Source organism: Mobula birostris, chromosome 7, assembly GCF_030028105.1.
Source record: "Mobula birostris isolate sMobBir1 chromosome 7, sMobBir1.hap1, whole genome shotgun sequence".
In the NCBI taxonomy this organism is placed as follows: Eukaryota; Metazoa; Chordata; class Chondrichthyes; order Myliobatiformes; family Myliobatidae; genus Mobula; species Mobula birostris.
The window spans coordinates 58194190-58216955 of record NC_092376.1 but is presented as its reverse complement, the minus strand read 5'-3'; the positions used below and the strand labels follow the sequence as shown (position 1 = coordinate 58216955).

General features: G+C 42.9%; 1 protein-coding gene across 1 annotated transcript in view; it reads left to right on the top strand.

Annotated features, from left to right (window-relative positions):
* slc9a2 (solute carrier family 9 member 2) overlaps window positions 1-22766 on the top strand; it is a 102428-nt gene that overhangs the window by 27166 nt on the left and 52496 nt on the right. Inside the window, exons 4-5 of the mRNA XM_072263226.1 lie at window positions 18308-18525; window positions 22476-22678. Of these exons, the coding sequence (XP_072119327.1) occupies window positions 18308-18525; window positions 22476-22678 (421 nt within the window). The remainder of the gene's footprint in view (window positions 1-18307; window positions 18526-22475; window positions 22679-22766) is intronic.

The window sequence follows — 22766 nt, the reverse complement described above, 5'->3', positions numbered from 1 at the left end:
ATCTTTCTACCACCATGATAGGGAGAGAAGTCTCCTTTTCCTTACCTACCACCCGACAAGTCTCTGCATCCAGCATGTCATTCTCCATAGCATACGCCTTCTTCTATGGAATCCAACCACTAAGCATATCCTTCCCTCCCTGCCACTGTCCACTTTCCAAAGGGATTATTCTCTGTGACTCCCTTGTCCATTCATCCGTCCACACTGATTACCCTCCTGGCAATTTTGCCTGCACGGAGTTCCCTTAAATAAACCCAAAGACCTGGCTTCCAGAGAAGCCTGTGGCAACAAATTCCACAGATTCACCACCCTTTGGCTAAAGAAATTCCTCCTCATCTCCATTGCAAATGGATATCACCCTATTCTGAGGCTGTGCCCTCTGGTGCTAGACCGGCTCACTATAGGAAACATTCTCTCTACATTCATTTTATCTAGGCCTTTCAACGTTCATTAGGTTTCAATGAGATCCCCCCTCATTCTTATTTAAATTCCAGTGAGTACAGGCCCAGAGCAATCAAAAGCTCTTCTTTTGATAACCCTTTTATTTCCAGAATCATTCTTATGAACCTCCTCTAAACCCTCTCCAATGTCAGCACAGCCTTATTTAGATAAAGGACCCGAAACTATTCAAAATACTCCAAGTGAGGCCTCACCAGTGCTTTATAAAGCCTCAGCTTTACATCCTGGCTTTTATATTCTAGTCCTCTCAAAATGAATGCTAACATTGCATTTGCCTTCCTCACCACAGACTCAACCTGCAAATTAACCTTCGGGGAATCTTGCACAAGGATTCCCAAGTCTCCCTGCACCTTGGAGTTTTGATTTTACTTCCTGTTTTGAAAATAGTCTACACATTTATTTGTCAGGCAAGATTTCCCCTTGAGGAAACCATGCTAAATTTGGCATGTGCTTCCAAGTAGCCTTAGACCTCATCCTTAACCATTGACTCCAACATCTTTCCAACCACTGAGGTCAGGTTAACTAGCCTATAATTTCCCTTCTTATGCTTTCCTCCCTTCCTGAAGTGTGGAGAGACAGTTGCATTCTTCCAGTCATCTGGAACTATGCTAGAATCTAGTGATTCTTGAAAAATCATTGCTAATGCCTCCACAATCTCAACTACCTCTTTTAGAGCCTGGGTGTTGTCTGTCTGGTCCAGTTGACTTATCTACCTTCAGAATTTTCAGTTTCAAAAGCACCTTCTCTCTATTTATAGCAACTACACTGACTTCTGCCCGACACTCGAACTTTCAGCTTACTGCTAGTGTCTTCCACCATGAAGACCGATGAAAAGTGCTTATTCAGTTCATTCACCATTTCCTTGTCCTCCATTACTACCTCACTAGCATCATTTCCCAGTGGTTCAATATCTACTGTTGTCACTTTTTTATTTTTTATAAATGTGAAAATTCTTTTGGTATTCTTTTTGATATTATTGGCTAGCTACCCTCATATTTCCTCTTTCCCTCCTTATGGCTTTTTCGGTTGCCTCCTCATGGAGCTTCCCAACCCTCTAACTTCCCACTAATGTTTGCTCTATTATTTCCCCTTTCTTTTGCTTTCAAATCTGGTTCATTACAGAACACCCAATCCTGTATAGCCCTTCCCCCAGTGGGCTCGATCACAAGCTGCTTTAAGTTCTTCCAGGTGAGGCAACACTTTATCTGTAAGTTTATCCAATGTTGCCGGTATGGCCTCCCCTACATTAGTGAGGCCCAACGTTGATTGAGGGACTGCTTCGTTGAGCACCTTCCCTCCATCTGCTACAACAGGAGGGATTTCCCGGTAGCCAACTATTTTAATTGTATTTTCCGTTCCCACTCTGACATGTTGGACCATGGCCTCCTCTTCTGACATGATGAGACCACTCTCAGTTTGGGGATGCAACACCTCATATTCTGCCCTGGTAGCCTCCAAATGGATGGCATGAACATCCATTGCTTTAACTGACGGTAATTTCTCCCGCTTCCATTTCTGTCATTTTTTAATTGCACCTCCTGAATCCCCTTTTATCCCTTCTTCTCTCATCATCTGCCTTTCACCACCCTTCGGTATCCCTCCTCCCTCCCTTTATCCTATCAGATCCTTTATCCATTAACCTTTTCCATTTAAGTTTCTCACCATTCCCCTTCCTCCAGCACCTAAAACCTGCCAGCTTGTACTCCTTCCTTTCCTCCCTCCTTTTTATTCTGCTCCACCCCCTTTATTTCCAGTCCTGATGGAGGGTCTCAGCCTGAAATTCAACTATTTATGTGGGAGAGATTTCAGCCCACCAATCAGAGATCCTTCTGGCCAAGTAGGATGCATTGGCATACTCCAGCAACCTAAGGATGTGAAGGTTGGTAGGTTAATTAACTATAACTACCTTCGGTGTGTGGGTGAGTGGCGAAAACTGGCTGGTGCTGATGAGAATGTGGAAAGAATTAAGTGGAATTATTGTAAACGGGTAATTGATCAGTAGGGATAATTATTTGGAGAGTGAATAGCGTTGGATAGTTTAATTGTGGATTAACTAAATGGGAACCAGTCTTCAGGAAATAAAACCTGTACACAATTTAACTCCCGACTGATATTTTATGGCTAATGAAGCCAATCCCTGGGCATAGGACATTCTCTGTCCTATTGAAAACACAACACATGGATGTTCCTGCTATTAGAACATTGTTAAAGGTGTATCTCTGCCATTTAATGCACAGTTACAGTTCAGGACAGGTTTGGTTTGTCTTCTGGTTAGTTGTATATTCATGGAGCCATCCTTCTACTGTGTAATGAAAGGGATGTATTTAGGCTGACTACAGTTTATACGTTTGTACTTATGAATCTTTTGGGACACCAAAGGGGTTCTGCTAGTTGGGATTTCCTACCATTGTGGATATGTAATTCTGTAAATCTACCTGACTATATTTAAAATGTTAATTGTAAATTGGGGGATCACTTCATTGAGCATCTCCATTCTAATATGTTCTCCTCTTATGCCAGGATGAGGCCACGCTCAGGATGGAGGAACAACACCTTATACTCCATCTGGGTAGCTTCTGGCAAAAAAAAATCCCTACCCCTCTCCTCTTCTATTCCCCACTCTGGTCCCTTACCTCTTCTCACCAGCCTATCACCTCCCCCTGGGTTCCCTCCTTCCCTTTCTCCTATGGTACTCTCTCCTCTCCTATCAGATTCCTTCCTCTCCAGCCTTTAATCTTCCTCCCAACTTTGCTTCACCTTCTAGCTATCCTCCTTCCACTTCCCCCACCTTTTTATTCTGACATCTTCCCCCTTCCTTTCCAGTCCTGAAGGATCTCAGCTCGAAATGTCGACTGTTCGTTCATTTCCATAGATTCTGCCTGGCCTGCTGAGTTCCTCCAGCATTTTGTGTGTGTTGCTTTGGATTTCCAACATCTGCAGAATTTCTCGTTCAGAATGTTAAAGTTAAATAAATGATCATAGCAATTGAAACTGTAGTTAATAATTTACTGTAATCTTTGTGTTGAAGAGGTATCAAGCAGTGTGTCAGGAGATAAGACTCTCTCTTTTGGAAGTTCGCTATGGCACTGATTGAGACAACTCCTAAAGAATGTAATAGTGGGCATCAACTTGGAAGCTAAGGCCTGCTTCAGCAGTCGGGGAATGTGTGTGGGTATTAGCAAAATGCACAATAGCTCTGTGAATGCTAATTTGACACAACTGTAAATGTTTTAGCAGTTTCTGTATTGAAGTGCTTTATCATGCAGCACAGCATAGCAATTTGCAGAATGCACAATGGACATTATTGGTCTCTGGCCCTCTCCTGTTTTGTTTCAATACTGGCAGAGGTCTGAGAAACAATATCCCTCCAACTGTTGTGACTAAATCAGGTTACTTTTCTATAGACTGGTTCTATAGACTGTTCTATAGACAGGTATATGGAGGAATTTAAGTTGGGGGGTTATATGTGAGGCAGGGTTTGAGGGTCGGCACAACATTGTGGGCCGAAGGGCCTGTAATGTGCTGTACAATTCTATGTTCTATGTAATTTTCCACTTATCTCACTTGTGGTTTGTTTAACCTTGTGCTGGATTTGCCTTTTTAAAAATTGTTGAAGGCAAGTTAATCCATATTAAATAGGACCTAATTTGAGTTTATGATTCACCAGAGTTTTTCCTGCTGTGACAGCTGAGCATTTAAAAGGATTGGAGAATTACAAAATGTTTTCCACTACATTTGGTGCAATTGAATATGCAGAGCTCTTTTTGTGATTTCCTACTTTGGCAAGGCACCTTCTTTAGACAAGTCTTCTGTATCTGCTGCCTATAGACTAGCCATATACTAAGCACATGAACATATGCCCAATATGATTGTGATCCAGGGAGTAAGCAGCCTAGAAGCCAGGGTGGTTGAACTTGCTGAGGTGGCAACTTCTAACTATGTAGGGTTTTTTTTATGTAAAGCGGAAGCAAGCAAAGAATTGCTTTGAAGTTGGTCATGAATGGGATGCTTAATTACTTATTTCAAATTATCATATTTATAAACCAGAAGCTGAATAATGTAATAGTTTCTAAGGATGATATGGGTATTTGGGCTTCTGGTGAATAGGAATTTGAGGTTCAGGCCAAGAGTCTATCAGTTGTGTTCTTTGATGGCAGAGTAGCATTGAAGGGTAACATAGGTCTGCCCCTAATTCTGCTTTTCTGTTCTTGTGCTTTTACTATAATTCAATTGTTTGAGGTGAATGTCCACTTTTTGAATTTGCTTTGCTTTCCCTGATACTTATCGCATGGACCTTTGAAGTGCATCTGGGAGTGTGTCTAATCTTGGTCCAAATGCTCGGTCTGATCAGTCACTGCAATGCTGCCTTGTGTCATAAAATTTTCTTGTAATGAGTTGGAAGACACAATTAAAACAACCAGAGAGCTTGAAGAATTGATGATTGATGATTGGAACCTATCTCATGCAATTCTTTATCTGTACTCATGTTTAATATTGGAGCAGTGTTTTGACTCTGACAGTATTTGATCTAAGATTTGTCTCTACATCTAGGTTATCAGCTGGGGCAGTCTTGTATGCAGCTCGTTGTATTATGCTAACTGTTTTGTGTCACATGATCTGAATTCTATTAAAAATAAAACAAATGGAATATGGAATCTGGTTTAAGATGGCGCTAGTGAAGCACCGTGGTGACTTACTGACAGCGAATGAAGCTATTAACTACGTATTAATCACACTTTCTCTGGTAAACGATCACTGCAATCAGAAGCCTGTAACTTCCCTTGTGGAGTTGGGCTTTTGAACCACCTGTATGACCTGGCATTTTTGCAGTGTGAACCGAAGTCTCAACAGAGCAGGATGGTTGCAATGTGGCGGGTACAGGCTGAATTGAGACGATGGAGCCCGGGCCCAAGAACGAGGAATGAGCCAGTCCTTTGCTGGAGTGGACTTAGAGGCAATTCAAAGCAGCAGACCTGAGGCAAGACAGAGCCAATGCAGTGGGGCCTGTGCCTGAGAGTGAAGAATTAATTGAATTTTTTTGAATTGAATTGAATGATCTTTAATGTCATTATACATAGGCACAATGAAACTCTGTTTGGCTTCCTCTCAGGCAATTAAATAAAGCAGCAGATAAAAACAAGACAGTAATAGAAAAACAGTATTAAATAGATAAGCAACAGAAAATAAGTCGCAGCAGCACCCGAATATCACAGTAATGCACAAAGTGCCGTTAGTGCAAGTATTTGAGTCCTTGTGCGTGCTCACAGTTTCAGTCATTGTTCTGTGGGAGTGGTGTGAGGGAGGCCACAGCTCTGGGATAGAAGCTGTTCCTCAGTCTATTTGTTCTGGCTTTTAGTGTCCTGAACCTTTTGCTGGATGGCAGCGGGTCAAACAGGGAGTGGCCAGGGTGTGTGGAGTCTCGGGTTATGCTGATTGTTTTCCTCCTGAGTCTGCTGGAATAGATGGTGTCCAGTCCTGGGAGCTCCATCCTGACAATTCGCTGGGCCGCCTTTACCACGCGATGCAGGTCTTGTCGCTCAGCGGCTGTGCAGCTGGCATACCACACTGTGGCGCTGTTGGTCAGGATGGTTTCAATTGTGCTTCTGTAGAAGTTAAGCAACAGCTTTTGTGAGAGTTTGGTCTGCTTCAGCTTTTTGAGGAAGAAAAGTCTTTATTGTGCCTTTTTTACATGCAGCGAAGTGTTGGTGGTGCATGTCAGCTGTTTTGACAACATAACTCCAAGGAACTTGAAGTTTTCCACACTTTCCACTACCTCTCCATGTATATGGAGGGGGGGGAATGTACTCTGTCCTTTGATCTCCTGAAGTCAGTGATCATCTCTTTTGTTTGGCTGATTTAAGCCCTGCGTCAGATTGTAAAGATCAAGTAGAGGCTGGATTAAGTCGCGATGCCCAGGTCCAAGAGCAGGGATCGACCCAAGGTTTGGCAGATTTAAGCACCGGGCCATATTGAAAATGTCAGGGTGTTGGGATCAGAGGGAGGGGATGGGCTGGTGCTCAGTTGGCTGCTCACGAGCTTTACTCATTTCTGCGCTGAACTGAGGCTGAGGCTGAGGCCTGCAACTAACAGGCTCCTGAATCAGCTGATGACTTGCTTCATGGTTTCAGTTCTGAATGTTATTTGCATACGTTTGTGTTTGCACAATTTGTTATTTTTCTGCACATTGGGACTGTGATGGTCTTTTTTTATGGGGTCTTTTGGGTTTCTTTGTTTTGTAGCTGTCTGTATGGAAACAAATATATGCTTTGATAATAAACGTACTTTGAAATTGGAACTTAATGGATGCTTTGTAAAGTGGCCAGTCTCCTTTCTGGGTTCTTCAATGTGCATGCAATGTAATGTATAAAGTGTAGTGACATACAATGGCATTAATTTAGGTGCCATTTCTAGTCTTGTTATTTGCTTTGGGATGCCCTATCATACATGCAGGTCACTCTTGAAGGCAAATACTCCTGATGTATCTGTGAGACTTGCTTTTGCATGTCTTAAAGTTGTCCTTACCAAGCAGGTTCCAGGCCAGCACTGGGAATCTTTTTCTGCTAGGCCTCTAAGAAATTGGAATTCAATGATATTTATTTCCTTACTCTGATATTTTTCCATGTGATTAACCCAAGCACTACAACAAGCAGGGTCTTTGCTGACTACCACACCTCTAACTGTGCCTCTTTATTGGTGCTTTAAATATTTCATACCTTGTTTCAACATTCTTCCCCTTCCAAGTTAAGTTGGTACATTTCCTCCAAGGTTTCAGTTTTACCCCTTGTTCCTCTGGCCAACGAATCCAGCCTTCATTGCCTGAAGCTTCTGTAAATTTTAGGCCAGTGGTCTTGGATGACTGCTGATATCCAGTACTCCTGCTTTCTCAGCCTTACTACCTTGAAATTCATTCAACATCTTGACTGCTTGCATACCCCAACTCGAATTTAACCATGACCTTGGTCAATTGTCGCTGCCACCAATTTAAAATAAACTTTTCTCATTGTGCCTCATCCTAAAACTCTACAGTCTCAGTTTCCTTTCCCAGTCACTGTCCTGGGCACTGAGCTGAACTTTCATTCCCAGGTTTTTTCCATTACTAAAACCAATCCTTCCCATTGTCAAAACTGCTTTCACAACTATATTTTATTTCTGAAAGCTCATGTAAATTCCAATATTTACTTAATTCATTCTGTGCTTTGGCCTACCTCCCACGGAATCTAATTCGCTACTTGCATATGCTCTTTCAAATTAATTCCTGCAGCAAGATTGAAATCAATTGGGATAAGCAGGTGTTCAGTGCCATCCTCCTGCACTTGACCGGTCTTCTGCTCCTCCTCCTCCTTCTTTTCTCCCTCTCTCCCTCTCTCCCTCTCTCCCTCTCTCCCTCTCTCCCTCTCTCCCTCTCTCCCTCTGTCCCTCTGTCCCTCTGTCCCTCTGTCCCTCTGTCCCTCTCTCCCTCTGTCCCTCTGTCCCTCTGTCCCTCTGGCTGAAGGAAGGTGCAGGAGTATTGGGTCCTTGGCATGGTTTAATCAGCACAGTTTGTGGATTGGACTTGTTTTTAGAGGAACCTGTTGTTCATGTTATATCTATTTCTGGTTTCTAGTTACACCTTTTCTTTTATTGCTATTTTGCACAATTTTGATCAGGGCAGATGGGTTCTGCAGCCTGCAGTTAATGAATAACACAGCACCACATTGAAGAGAACTGAACTAACTGAACATTCCTCGAGGCTGGGTGGCACTCCAACCAAAAGTCATGGGTTAAGGGTGAAAGGTGAACCATTTAAGGGGAACATGAAGAGAAACTACTTCACTCAGAGGATGGTGAGAATGTGGAACGAGATGCCAGCGCCAGTGGTACATGTGAGCTCTATTTCAACATTCGAGAAGTTTAGATAGGTACATGGATGGGAGGGCTATGGAGGGGTATAGTCCAGGTGCAGGCAGCAGGCAGTTTATATGGTTCAGCATGTACTAAATGGGAAAAAGGGCCTGTTTCTGTGCTGTACTTTTCTATGACTCTATCTTCCAGAACTATCTGTTTCTCTGACTTCGACCTATGAGGTACTTTCTCTTGATGTTTTCCCTACCTTTTGATTGGAGCCTGGGCTCCCACACTTCATCTTATATCTTGCATTATCTGACATACTTTCAAAACTATTTCTAGGTAACACTGAGTTCAGTGTTCTGGAGTGTCGCCCATCTGTGAATCACCTTTAGGACTTTCCAGTATGTTAAAATTATCATGATTCATAAACACTCCTGATTACTGTATTACCTGCCAGAGACTTGATGGGGGGGGGGGGCGGGGGGCGGGGGGGGGGAGGGATGAAAGTCATGTATTCAGATTAAATGCTTGTCAAAGAAATTTTGTTGTGAGTATTTTTTTCCTTGTGGAAATCGGGCTTAAAATGGCAAAGGAGTAATGTGACTAAGTAGTAAAATTGAAATGGGTGAAAGCTAGTTTATTTTTGCTTTAAAATTTCTTATATATGTTCAGTTTTATAATTCCTACCTTGTAAACTATTGTTGCCAGTTCAGTGACTTGAAATATAAATCAGATTGTTTGAAACTTTTTGTTGCTGAGAGGCCTGTTGTAGTTTTAAAAGATAAAAGGTTTCCTTGTGAAATAAGCTTTTATTGTGAAGGAACTGAGAGTCTGGAGCCTCTCTATTAACTTCTCAGAAATTCAATTCGCTTAAAAGCTAGGTTATGTTTATTTCTGTTGAAGTAAGACCGCGTAGCTTCATCTTTCCCCAATATTTAACCACTTCCTTCTCTCTCTGGCAGATATATATTTTTAAAATAAAGGGAAGTTCACTGGTTAGATATGGGTGCATTCCTGAATTTTTTTTTGTTAAAGAGGAAACTGTAACCTGCAAAACACACAAGAATTGGATCCTATATTTTGACAACATTACACTAATAAAGTAGCTTAAGAACTGTAACTTGTGTGACAAGGAGTTTAACAGTGAGGATGAAGTGCTGCCTGATGTATAGTCATTAAATGATGTAGCACAGAAATGGGCCCTTTGGCCTGGCCAGTCTGTATTGATAACCATTTACAGTACACCAATGTGACAGGACACCTGTTTTTAAACTTTCTCCCCACACTCTCATCATCTTGCCCGCCCCACCCCTTCATATTCTACCATTTGCCTACATACCAGCAGCATTTATAGTTTATTCCAGGTAGACGTGTGGCAAAATGTTCACTTGTGGCTCAGCGAAGAATTTTGGAAACCTAGAAATTTTTGAATGTTGCATTTGAAATCTGTATTCTGGTTTCTTACTTCTTCCTTTCCAATCCTAATGAAGGGTCTCGGCCCGAAATATTGACTCTTTATTCATTTTGAGTGTGTTTTACCTATTAACCTATTGCTAACCTATTGCTAACCTATTGCTGTGCCTGTGTGGCTTGCAGAGTAAAGACCACTTATTACATACTAGGTTTGTAAACAGTCAACTATTAGCCTATTGCCACAAAAATAGGAACAGCACTGACACACAAGCCTGGATATTTACAAAGTCAGATGTCTGTTGTTCAAAATTAAAGCCTAGTTCTTCTGGATTTCTTCGCAGCAAAGTCCTTATCAGATCACTAAAATCCAGTTTCTGAACGAGATCAGTTTCAAGTGACATCAGAGTAAGATGATTCAGCCTGTCCTGTCCCATTGTGGATCTGAGCCTATGTAGTTGCCGTTATCAGGCCTGCCAAATATGTCACTGGAGCCTCAGATAGCCAGTCCCCTCTTGACCAAAAACTTCACAACCACCAACGCTCTTCTCAATACGTCAGTCCAGTAGACACACTCTGACTCGAACTGTCTTTGCAGTTCTGTGTCTATTCTTCTGCTGTCAGAGGCTAGTGTAACGTAGGTCAGTATCGTTTTGAGGAAGAACTTCTTCACGCAGAGAGTGGTGAATCTGTGGAATTCTCTGCCACAGGAAATAGTTGAGGCCAGTTCATTGGCTATATTTAAGAGGGAGTTAGATATGGCCCTTGTGGCTAAAGGGATCAGGGGGGTATGGAGGGAAGGCTGGTACAGGGTTCTGAGTTGGATGATCAGCCATGATCGTACTGAATGGCGGTGCAGGCTCGAAGGGCTGAATGGCCTACTCCTGCACCTATTTTCTATGTTTCTATGTTTTCCTGCTGTGTTTGCTATTTTCATCCTCTCTTATGCGCACAGCGGCATGTTTCCAGTCACTAAAGCCAGTTTCGAAGATGGACTGACAGTTACCATCACTGAAGATGTGGCATGGAAAACAAAACACACAGCCGGTGGAAGGGGAATATAAGAGCCATTGCCTTGATGTGTACTCACCATTTACCAGCTTGTGTTTGAAGTGAAATTTGGAGAAAAAACGTCTCTGCTGTTTGTATACTCGTCCCAAAGCTTTGATATCCACATCCTTATTCTGGCAAGACTCCAGCCCTTTCTTAGCCCAGTACGCTCGGACTGAATCATCTAACGTTTCCTTTCCCCGGCGAGCAGGATCAGTGCTGTAAGGATCCTCAGTAGTGGTAACGTTAACATTAATGGCGGCCCGACTTGGTTGTTTGGAGGCCTCTGTGGTCGGCAATCCTAAAATCATGCTCTCTGCCTCTTCAACATTAGCTGCTGACTGTGGCAAGGACGGTGGTCCTGTGCTACTGCTGGTGCTAGCGCTAGCTGTTGAACAAGTCTCCATTTGTCCACCGGTCTCAGACTGTAACAAGAGCGATGGTACTGCTGCATCATTGAGAGCAGGTTTAAAAAATTCTGTCAATTTCAATGTCTTTTTTAATGCTTCTCTCTCACGGTCCTCTTTTTCTTCTTTATTTTTTCTTTTCTCATATTTTACTTCGCAGCCGTGATGATAGCTACCTATTTTGGGGCCCCTCTGCAGCTCTGGCCCCTGGGCTGCAGCCCAGCCTAGCCCTGCCTAAAGTCCGGCCCTGACAACAATGGTCACTTTGCCAGCAGTACAGGTTCAATTTGTATGTATTAACTTGTGTTCCCAAAGATCTTTAGTCAACTTGCTGATTATGTATATCTATTTTTTCAATTTATATGGGGAGTGGTGGAGGTTGTATGTCAATTAGCTACTACCTTTTAAAGCTGATTGCTGTTGCCCATCACATGGTTATCTTTTGGGACATTGCTTACATAGAGTGCAACTCGGTTGCTAGAAACAAAAGTTGTGTTCAAGTTTGTGAGTGAAAGCTTGAATGTAATACTCGTCTCTGGAGATTGGTTTGAAAGAACCCGTAATGCAAATGAAAGTGAAGACATGGGATATATATGTGTAAGTCTTCGACTGAATGAGGAGCTTAGGGGAAAAATATGGCAGAATAGAGGATATGTCATTCTGGTACATTTGTTTGTATATGCTAATCAAGAATACACTGGAAGTCGCAGGAAATACAATAAAGCTCAAGAGATTGTTGGTATTGAGCTGAAGTGTTTGGACATAATCATCATGGTGAATATTATTGTTTGGACACCTAAACGATGGAAAGGATGAAGATCAATATGTGATGAATCTCGAGCAGAAAATGCCCTATTATTACAGTCATAGAAAATCATAGTGTTGTAGAGCAGCGGTCCCCAACCACCGGGCTGCAAAGCATGTGCTACCGGGCCGTGAGGAAATGATAAAAGTCAGCTGCACCTTTCCTCATTCCCTGTCACGCACTGTTGAACTTGAACATAGGGTTGCCAACTGTCCCGTGCTTGCCGGGACATCCCGTATATTGGGCTAAATTGGTTTGTCCCATATGGGACCGCCCTTGTCCCGTATTTCCCCTGCTAAGGTAGAGTGTTCCTATGAAACCTTTCGTGCTGAAATGGTGTAAAGCAAAGAAGCAATTACCATTAATTTATATGGGAAAAATGTTTGAGCATTCCCAGACCCAAAAAAATAACCTAGCAGATCATACCAAATAACAAATAAAACCGAAATTAACACTAACATATAGTAAAAACAGGAATGATATGATAAATACACAGCCTATATGAAGTAGAAATAATGTATGTACAGTATAGTCAGGAAGATGAAGGCAAAACCGATTTATGGGAAAAAAAAATTGGCACGTACGCGCATGCACACACAGGTACCCGCGCAAGGTTTCATGGTCATGGTAGTCTATCCTGGGGTAAAGTGTCCTGGGATTTGACTGCTACTTTTGTCCCTTATTTGGGAGTGAGAAAGTTGGCAACCCTAACTGTAAAAGACATGTTGAGGGTTGGGGACCCCTGTTGTAGAGGACTACATACAGAAACAGGCCGTCCTGCTATTTTGTCCATACTGAATTTATTCTGCCTAGTCACATTCAGCTGTGTCTTGGACCATAGCCCTTCACACCCATCCCATCTGTGTACTTATCCAAACTTCTCTTGAATGCTGAAGTCAAAACCACATCCATCAGTTTCACTAGTAGCTCATTCCACTGCTAGCAGAACCAGTAGAGTTAAGATCCAACATTTGCACAACACAGGCAGAATTTTTGGGATCACAGTTCAATAAACATCCTATATTATGAAACTGTTGCCAAGTAAAAAGTGCACTTCTATCTTCACCAGCAGGAATACTTCAGAGAGAATTTTAGCAAGCAGAACCAAATGAAGAGGTAGCGATGGGGAATTGTATCATCCAAGGGACTTAGCAAGATAGTTCTTTGACAGAATATTAAGGGATTAATTAATGTGTGGGTGCAGTAACAAGAGTACAGACTAAACTCTTTACGGTGCAAGTGCTTGCTTTTAAGAAGGCTGCAAGATTTATGCTTTGATACAGGGACACTATGAAATACCTTAAGCTGAAGAGGTACCAAGGGAACATGAAGATTGCTTGACTATAGACGGCCCTATAACTAAACGTGAAGGAAATTGTGCAAATTTCCTTCTGTCTGTGTAAAGCAGCCTGCTGTGATAATTGTAATAATATTGGATAGCAGGCTGTGTTTTGCAGAAGCAAAGGGTTTGGATAATGCAGAATTGCATTCCACAGTTTGTTTGGTGGTCGGAAAATGTGAGACCGAATACTCCCACGAAGAATGATGATATTGATCGTAACAACACACAAAAGTTGCTGGTGTATGCAGCAGGCCAGGCAGCATCTCTAGGAAGAGGAGATATATATGTATTTATTTATTTAGCAGTTATTTATTTATTTATATACACATTCTTTTTCTCTCTCTCCTTTTTCTCCCTCTGTCCCTCTTAATATACCCCTTGCCCATCCTCTGGGCTCCCCCCGCCTCCCCCTTTTCTTTCTCCCTAGGCCTCCTGTCCCATGATCCTCTCATATCCCTTTTGCCAATCACCTGTCCAGCTCTTGGCTCCATCCCTCCCCCCTCCTGTCTTCTCCTATCATTCCAGATCTCCCCCTCCCCCTCCCACTTTCAAATCTCTTACAGCTCTTCTTTCAGTTAGTCCTGACGAAGGGTCTTGGTCCGAAACGTCGACTGTACCTCTTCCTAGAGATGCTGCCTGGCCTGCTGCGTTCACCAGCAACTTTTATGTGTGTTGCTTGAAATTCCAGCATCTGCAGATTTCCTCGTGTTTATGATATTGATTGTGGTGACTTCACCCTTGCTATTAGAACAAGTGGTCAGAATATCAAGTGGGGATACTACAGCAGCTTTCTTTGTTTGATGTTTAGGTACCCACAGGTACAATTTGGAACAAATATAATGAAAGAAAAATAAAGTCTTAAATGTGTACTTTAGAATTTCTTAGGAGAAATAAGATGAAAATAGCCCAAGGTGATTCGGAAGGACAACCATTGATTGCTCTAGCACTCTACACCCAGAAACTAGATGGTGGTGGATTAGGGCACTTGGAATGACATGTTTTGTGCAAGTTCAGTGCTCCGTGGAGCAGGAAAGAAGCAGTGTTCCCTCCAGAATCAACTGTTTGTGTTTTTTGACACTGTGAAGAGGAGGGAACAGTCCCATGAGGTCAACCATGAGTCAGCAACAGGAAAGTGTGGCTATAGGATAGGTGAGCAGCAGCACAGGTACTGTGGGAAGTGCCCCAGAGGTGGGCAGACGCAGGGCAAGCATTGAGAAATCAGTTGCAAAATGTACAAGAAAAATGGTGTGTGTGTTGTATTAGGCTTGGTTGATCAGACCCAACATCTTGAGTTCCAGGAGATGTAGTGATAAGCGTACAAGCAAAGTAACTTAAGCTTGATTTATTATCATAAAACAAAAAGCACAAATAAACCACACAAAATGTTGCTTAACAGTCACAAAGGTTTCAGGGCTCACAATTCTTAGTCACCACTTGATCGTAGATGTTGTCTGAGAAACTCCGAACCTGGACTTTCTTATGAAACTACCTTGGGTCACAGGCACCAGTCGCAATCTGGCCCTGCTTGATGTCCAAAGAAAATGCAAAGGCAGCCCAATATATTTACAAGCTTTGCAAGGCAGAGGCACACAGAAGTAGACAAACCCTTTGTTCTTGCATTGACTCAGCCTGGTTTCTTTCATTCAAACAACACATGTTCATTAACATAATGTTCAACATAGCTTCATAAATCTATTAGGTACTCCCCATAGAACACAACATTCCCTGGACTTATGAAATGGTATTAATGTCTATACACATAAACAGTTGGTTTGAGTGCAAACACTAAGAAAGAGTCCATCAATTGTAGCTCTCAAAGTGGCCAACAGACATTTAGTTGTTAACAGAGATCCTCATGTTGATGGTGCCTGAGACTAAGAAAAAATCCAGCTGCTATCAGCAAACATTCTACTGACATTAACAGACCCACATTGTTTATCTTGTACATTCGCGCTAAGTGCTACACGCAGAAAGAGTTAAGTTGTTACTTTACCTTCCAGGCATTCATCTAATGTTTTACAAAATTTAATATAAAACAGTCAACTGCAAAAAGCTATGAAAACAGATGGTGATATAGTCCCAAGAGAAATTGGAAATGGACATTCTAGCACTTGTGAAGAATCTGGACCATGAGACAGCAGGCTGGTAATTCTGGACTGAGTTTGACTGAAAGTCAACGATCAACAGATAGCAGTTGAAAAAGCACTCCAGTTTAATGAGCATGAAATAATGGGATGGAGAGACAGTATAGTCAAAGCAACCAGACAGACCAGGGAATGGAATAGTAGTGCAGCTAGTGGAGCCATTTCCTCACAGTGCTAGAGACCCAGGTTCCATCCTGAACTGTATGTGTGGAGTTTGTACTCCCTGTCACTGCATGTCTCTACTGATGGCTCTAGACTTTTCTCACATACTGAAGACATGAATTGTTAGGTTAGGGGGGCACAGTAAATGGCCCCTAATGTGTAGATGATTGGTGGATTCCAGGGGAATTTGAGGAGAATGTGGGCAGAACAAAAAATATATTTAATGTGTAGTGTAAAGTGGGTGGGCCCACTTTCTATGCTTTATCTTTCAACATCTGTGACAGAGTGTGAAGACAGTCAGAAGCAGGAGAGGAATTGGTGTTTACAAATGTGAAGTAAGCAGTGTTCTGCTTATAATTGGACAAATAGAAACACTCATCGTCAATGTCACAATGATACTTTCTCTGAAAAGGCACCTTTGAATCAATTGTTGGGAGAGATGGGGTCACTGGCTCTCCACACTGGGTCAAAACTAAGGCCCATTAGCAGTATGAAAAGCATGGTCAATAGTAGGTCTGCCTTCTCAAATAATCCAAAGCTTAAAGTTCATGGAATCCCTTTTGAAATGTCCAGACTCAGTGTTGCAAATTATAATGTTCCCATTGAGGATTAATGTTGGTGAGGAGAATGTTGTAGCCACAGCATTGGGATGTAGCAAGGAATAAATCATTTCAACAAGCTGAAGGCTGATCACTGATATCTGTTCAACATGCTATTGTCCAAACACAGCATAACCAGCTTTGAGGTGTTTTGGCAAAGGTAGAGGGAGCTAAAGGGAAAAAAAAAGTTAAAATAGGGCTTGAAAGCTAAGCCTTTAAAAAGGGAAGCAATGGAGAAGAGCAGCACAAGAATATGACAGGTTAAAAGCATCACTGTAAATACACATTGAAGTACTGGAACTATAGAAGTTAAGTCCAGGAGTGGGTAAGTCTAATGGCTGAAGTAGTTGTGCCACTTTCTCAAGATACAGACTTCCTCAGAGATAAGAGTCACAACTGCACTGGGGCAAAGCCTAATGGAAAATCCAGGGTGGGGTTGTAGCGCAAAAAGATGACAGATGCTTCTGGCCAAAAAAAAACTGCAGTATGTCTAAGGGTGTATGTATATGTTTTTTGAAATGTAGTTAAGTTAAAACATTGATGTAATATGCACAAAAGCTTTGTTAACAAGTATACATAAACCAATAACCCAATACAGCATTGCATTGGTTTTTAAAAGGGGAGGTGGTATGGTGTAAGTCTGTTAGCTACTGAGCAAGTCTACCTTTATGATCGGTAGGTTGCTCCTACCTTAAAAGACCATGTCACCTCTTTGGTGACACTTTGTGAAGCCTGGTCACCATAATGATCAATTGCTTATATTTCCATTTAAGTGATGAAAGTTGCAGCAATGTAGCATGAGAAGCCTCTGTACATTGAGAGGTTGTAGCTAATGATGGGTGTGTATGTCTTTCCTATTATGACTCTGGGTAATGCTGATGACTGTAGCATAATGGAGATTACTCATGGCCTTCTACGTGAAGAGAATTTGTTCCTTTTGCTAATTTATCCTGAGCCCCTAACCTCAAATATACCCACGTCTGGGATGAATTAAAATAAACCTACTATGCAAAAGAGAGACTTTAATTATGAAAGCGAGAATTCCTTTGCTGTCCCAATAGACCATTTAGAAATGGAGTTGTTTTCATCAACTGCTCTAAGTGGTCAGAGAATTACGGAAATATTTTTCACCATGAAAAGACTTGGAGAGATTCATTTAGTTTAATTGTCAACTAGTCACTCCTTTTTGTCTGACCACACATTGTTTCACTCACTCTGTCTTGAAATCTTGGTCTCACCCCTCTCCCAACCCCAAGAAAATTAAGACTAAACTAAATAAACTTAAGGTCAATACTTCAGCTTTCTTGCAAGAAAAAAATCCACTCACAGTATCTGTCTAATTACATATCTAACAAGAGTTCATGTGAACATCTGATAATTGGTGGAGATTTTTGAGGTTCTCCTTTCCAGGGTGATATTTGTCATGATTACTAACTCTGTCTTCTAACCCATTTTCTTTGATTGGCAGATAACCATTGATGACAGGTCCAGCAGTTCCATTCTGATGCTGGTTTAGAAGATGCAACAAGAGCTTAATAGGGCTGTATCTCTGTCAGCAGCTCCTCTCCCCAGTCATATAGTTTCCCGCACTTATGTGGCATTGATAATCGGCAACATCAGTTGAACATTCTGAATTACTGGGGTCAGCTGCATGGCCTTCTGACTCCATTAGGGTCCGTGTTGCCAGTTCTTTGGACCAATGAGCAATTACCACACTGTAGATACAAACTGTGCTGAATTAATCAAACTTAAAGAGCATTTAAAAATAGGATATTTGGTGGGTGAGAAAATGGAGGCATGTAGGATTTAAAACCCAACTGATGGAACAATGTTTTGTTAGGCACCCTCTTGCATTACTCTCGGGGGTGGGGGGTGGTGGGTTTTTTTGCTTACTTGACAATATTTATTTATGCACATTTTCAGTATTGCTAAGTGGCAATATTCTACAGGGGGGTACAATATCAAATGGTGCTTTTAACTATTCAGTTACTGGGCGTAAAATGATCTTTTAAATGGGAAGGAAAGTGACATCTTTTATTTTTTTCTTTTATGATGTTTGTGACACTCAACTTCATACAGAATCAATATCTTTTCCCCTTCAGTCTGATAGCCTGTTCTATGAGCATGAAGCGCTATGTGGAAGAAAACATTTCGATGAAATCCAGCACCACAATTAAGTATTTTCTGAAGATGTGGAGCAGCGTCAGTGAGACTCTCATTTTCATTTTTCTCGGTGTATCAACAATCACAGAAAAGCATGAATGGAACTGGGCCTTTGTTTGCTTCACTTTATTATTCTGTTTGATTTGGCGTGCTCTAGGTAAACAGCTGTTAGTATTATTACTTATCTGTATAAAACTGTTTTCACTGGCTGTGCATGCACACTAAAGCTTTTGGGTGCAAATGATAAGGGATTTCAATCTGTGAAGGCAATTTTTGGATTTAAGTTAACTCAAGTTAATGGGAAGAAAGCTGGATTATTTTTGGTATGGATGTGCATTCCAACATATCCTGCTTTCCAACTTGTGTCGTAATATCCCTTACTGCATTTGAGTGTAGAACCAGGAAGACCTCCCCATTAATCCATAGAAGTGTAAAAAAAAAGTGCAACTTAATTCTTATTTGTGCTTGCACTGTTTTCTTCCAGTCTCCTCAGTTAAAAATCAAAATGTTTCAAAATGATTGGGAAGGTTGCAAGAAGTATATGGAGGCGAGACTCCCTTAGCTGTTCAGTTGAAGCAACAGATGAGGCAACAATTGAATTGTGCTTCAGAATGTGTATTAGTTATACTACCATAAACAAATATTTAAATTAGTTGCAGTTGTTTCTTTTCCAACAAGTGGTTAGCATAGCGCTTTTACAGTGCCAGCAACCCGTGTTCAATTTCCATGCTGAGGAGTTTGTTCATTCTCACTGTGACCACATGGGATTCCTCCAGACGTTTCGGTTTCTTCCCACATTCCAAAGGGTCAGTAGGTTAATTGGTCATATGGGTGTTACTGGGTGGCTACAAGCACCTCTTACCAAGCTGTATCTCTAAATAACTAAAAATAAAACCTTGCATTTTCATCTCCACCTTGACAATCGTCTGTCTGTTCCAAATAGATGAACTAGAAATGTTGGTAAACGATTAGGACAACCAGGCCTTCAAAATTGATCAAAATTTCATACGTATGTATCCTTTGGGGCAGTCAAGCTTTGACAGAATTCGAAAATGTAGAATAGAAGAACAGAGCTCATAGTTATTTGAAATAATGTAAAATCATACATTGATGTGGAAATGTGAAACGCCTCATTGTTTTTATAATAAGGTCCAGTTTTATGGGTTTAACATTACAATCAGACTCACACTTGAATCTAAACACGCAAACAACAGGAATTCTGCAGATGCTGGAGATTCAAGCAACACACATAAAAGTTGCTGGTGAACGCAGAAGGCCAGGCAGCATCTCTAGGAAGAGGTGCAGTCGACGTTTCAGGCCGAGACCCTTCATCAGGACTAACTGAAGGAAGAGTGAGTAAGGGATATGAAAGTTGGAGGGGGAGGGGAAGATCCAAAATGATAGGAGAAGACAGGAGGGGGAGGGATGGAGCCAAGAGCTGGACAGGTGATAGGCAAAAGGGATACGAGAGGATCATGGGACAGGAGGTCCGGGAAGAAAGACAAGGAGGGGGGGAGGACCCAGAGGATGGGCAAGGGGTATATTCAGAGGGACAGAGGGAGAAAAAGGAGAGTGAGAGAAAGAATGTGTGTATAAAAATAAGTAACGATGGGGTACGAGGGGGCAGTGGGGCATTAGCGGAAGTTAGAGAAGTCGATGTTCATGCCATCAGGTTGGAGGCTACCCAGACAGAATATAAGGTGTTGTTCCTCCAACCTGAGTGTGGCTTCATCTTTACAGTAGAGGAGGCCGTGGATAGACATGTCAGAATGGGAATGGGATGTGGAATTAAAATGTGTGGTCACTGGGAGATCCTGCTTTCTCTGGCGGACAGAGCGTAGATGTTCAGCAAAGCGGTCTCCCAGTCTGCGTCGGGTCTCGCCAATATATAAAAGGCCACATCGGGAGCACCGGACGCAGTATATCACCCCAGCCGACTCACAGGTGAAGTGTTGCCTCACCTGGAAGGACTGTTTGGGGCCCTGAATGGTGGTAAGGGAGGAAGTGTAAGGGCATGTGTAGCACTTGTTCCGCTTACACGGATAAGTGTCAGGAGGGAGATCAGTGGGGAGGGATGGGGGGGACGAATGGACAAGGGAGTCGCGTAGGGAGCGATCCCTGTGGAATGCAGAGAGAGGGGGGAGGGAAAGATGTGCTTAGTGGTGGGATCCCGTTGGAGGTGGCAGAAGTTACGGAGAATAATATGTTGGACCCGGAGGCTGGTGGGGTGGTAGGTGAGGACCAGGGGAACCCTATTCCTAGTGGTGTGGCGGGAGGATGGAGTGAGAGCAGAAGTACGTGAAATGGGGGAGATGCGTTTAAGAGCAGAGTTGATAGTGGAGGAAGGGAAGCCCCTTTCTTTTAAAAAAGGAGGACATCTCCCTCGTCCTAGAATGAAAAGCCTCATCCTGAGAGCAGATGCAGCGGAGACGGAGGAATTGCGAGAAGGGGATGGCGTTTTTGCAAGAGACAGGGTGAGAAGAGGAATTGTCCAGATAGCTGTGAGTGTCCTAGCTATGCCTGCCTTTTTGTTGGCTTTGTGGAACAATCTATGTTCTGTGCCTATTCTGGTATCTGTCCCCCACTTTTCCTTCGCTACATCGACGACTGCATTGGCGCTGCTTCCTGCACACATGCAGAGCTCGTTGACTTTATTAACTTTGCCTCCAACTTTCACCCTGCCCTCAAGTTTACCTGGTCCATTTCCGACACCTCCCTCCCCTTTCTAGATCTTTCTGTCTCTGTCTCTGGAGACAGCTTATCCACTGATGTCTTCTATAAGCCTACTGACTCTCACAGCTATCTGGACTATTCCTCTTCTCACCCTGTCTCTTGCAAAAACGCCATCCCCTTCTCGCAATTCCTCCGTCTCCGCCGCATCTGCTCTCAGGATGAGGCTTTTCATTCTAGGATGAGGGAGATGTCTTCCTTTTTTAAAGAAAGGGGCTTCCCTTCCTCCACTATCAACTCTGCTCTTAAACGCATCTCCCCCATTTCACGTACTTCTGCTCTCACTCCATCCTCCCGCCACCCCACTAGGAATAGGGTTCCCCTGGTCCTCACCTACCACCCCACCAGCCTCTGGGTCCAACATATTATTCTCCGTAAGTTCCGCCACCTCCAACGGGATCCCACCACTAAGCACATCTTTCCCTCCCCCCCATCTCTGCATTCCGCAGGGATCGCTCCCTACGCGACTCCCTTGTCCATTGGTTCCCCCCCCCCCATCCCTCCCCACTGATCTCCCTCCTGGCACTTATCCATGTAAGCGGAACAAGTGCTACACATGCCCTTACACTTCCTCCCTTACCACCATTCAGGGCCCCAAACAGTCCTTCCAGGTGAGGCGACACTTCACCTGTGAGTCGGCTGGGGTGATGTACTGCACCCGGTGCTCCTGATGTGGCCTTTTATATATTGGCGAGACCCGATGCAGACTGGGAGACCGCTTTGCTGAACACCTGCGCTCTGTCCACCAGAGAAAGCAGGATCTCCCAGTCGCCACACATTTTAATTCCACATCCCATTCCCATTCTGACATGTCTATCCACAGCCTCCTCTACTGTAAAGACGAAGCCACACTCAGGTTGGAGGAACAACACCTTATATTCCGTCTGGGTAGCCTCCAACCCGATGGCAGGAACATCGACTTCTCTAACTTCCGCTAATGCCCCACCTCCCCCTCGTACCCCATCTGTTACTTATTTTTATACACACATTCTTTCTCTCACTTTCCTTTTTCTCCCTCTGTCCCTCTGACTATACCCCTTGCCCATCCTCTGGGTCCCCCCCCCTTGTCTTTCTTCCCGGACCTCCTGTCCCATGATCCTCTCGTATCCCTTTTGCCTATCACCTGTCCAGCTCTTGGCTCCATCCCTCCCCCTCCTGTCTTCTCCTATCATTTTGGATCTCCCCCTCCCCCTCCAACTTTCGTATCCCTTACTCACCCTTCCTTCAGTTAGTCCTGACGAAGGGTCTCGACCTGAAACGTCGACTGCACCTCTTCCTACAGATGCTGCCTGGCCTGCTGCGTTCACCAGCAACTTTTGTGTGTGTTGCATATATATATTGCAACTAGTTTTTAACTCAGGTTTATATCTCCCTTAGGTGTTATTGTCCTGACATGGATTATTAACAGATTTCGTAAACTATTGGTTACCCGCAAGGATCAATTTATCATTGCCTATGGAGGGCTGCGTGGGGCAATTTGCTTTTCGCTCGTATTTCTACTCCCATCTCATGTCTTTCCTCGGAAGAATTTGTTCATCACAGCAACTATTGTGGTTATCTTCTTCACCGTCTTTATTCAGGTTAGAGATATAATCCCAGTATTGTTTTTGTTGAAATCTTTTGCATAAGGTCTTAAAATATTATCAATGCTGCCAAAATAACAACTTT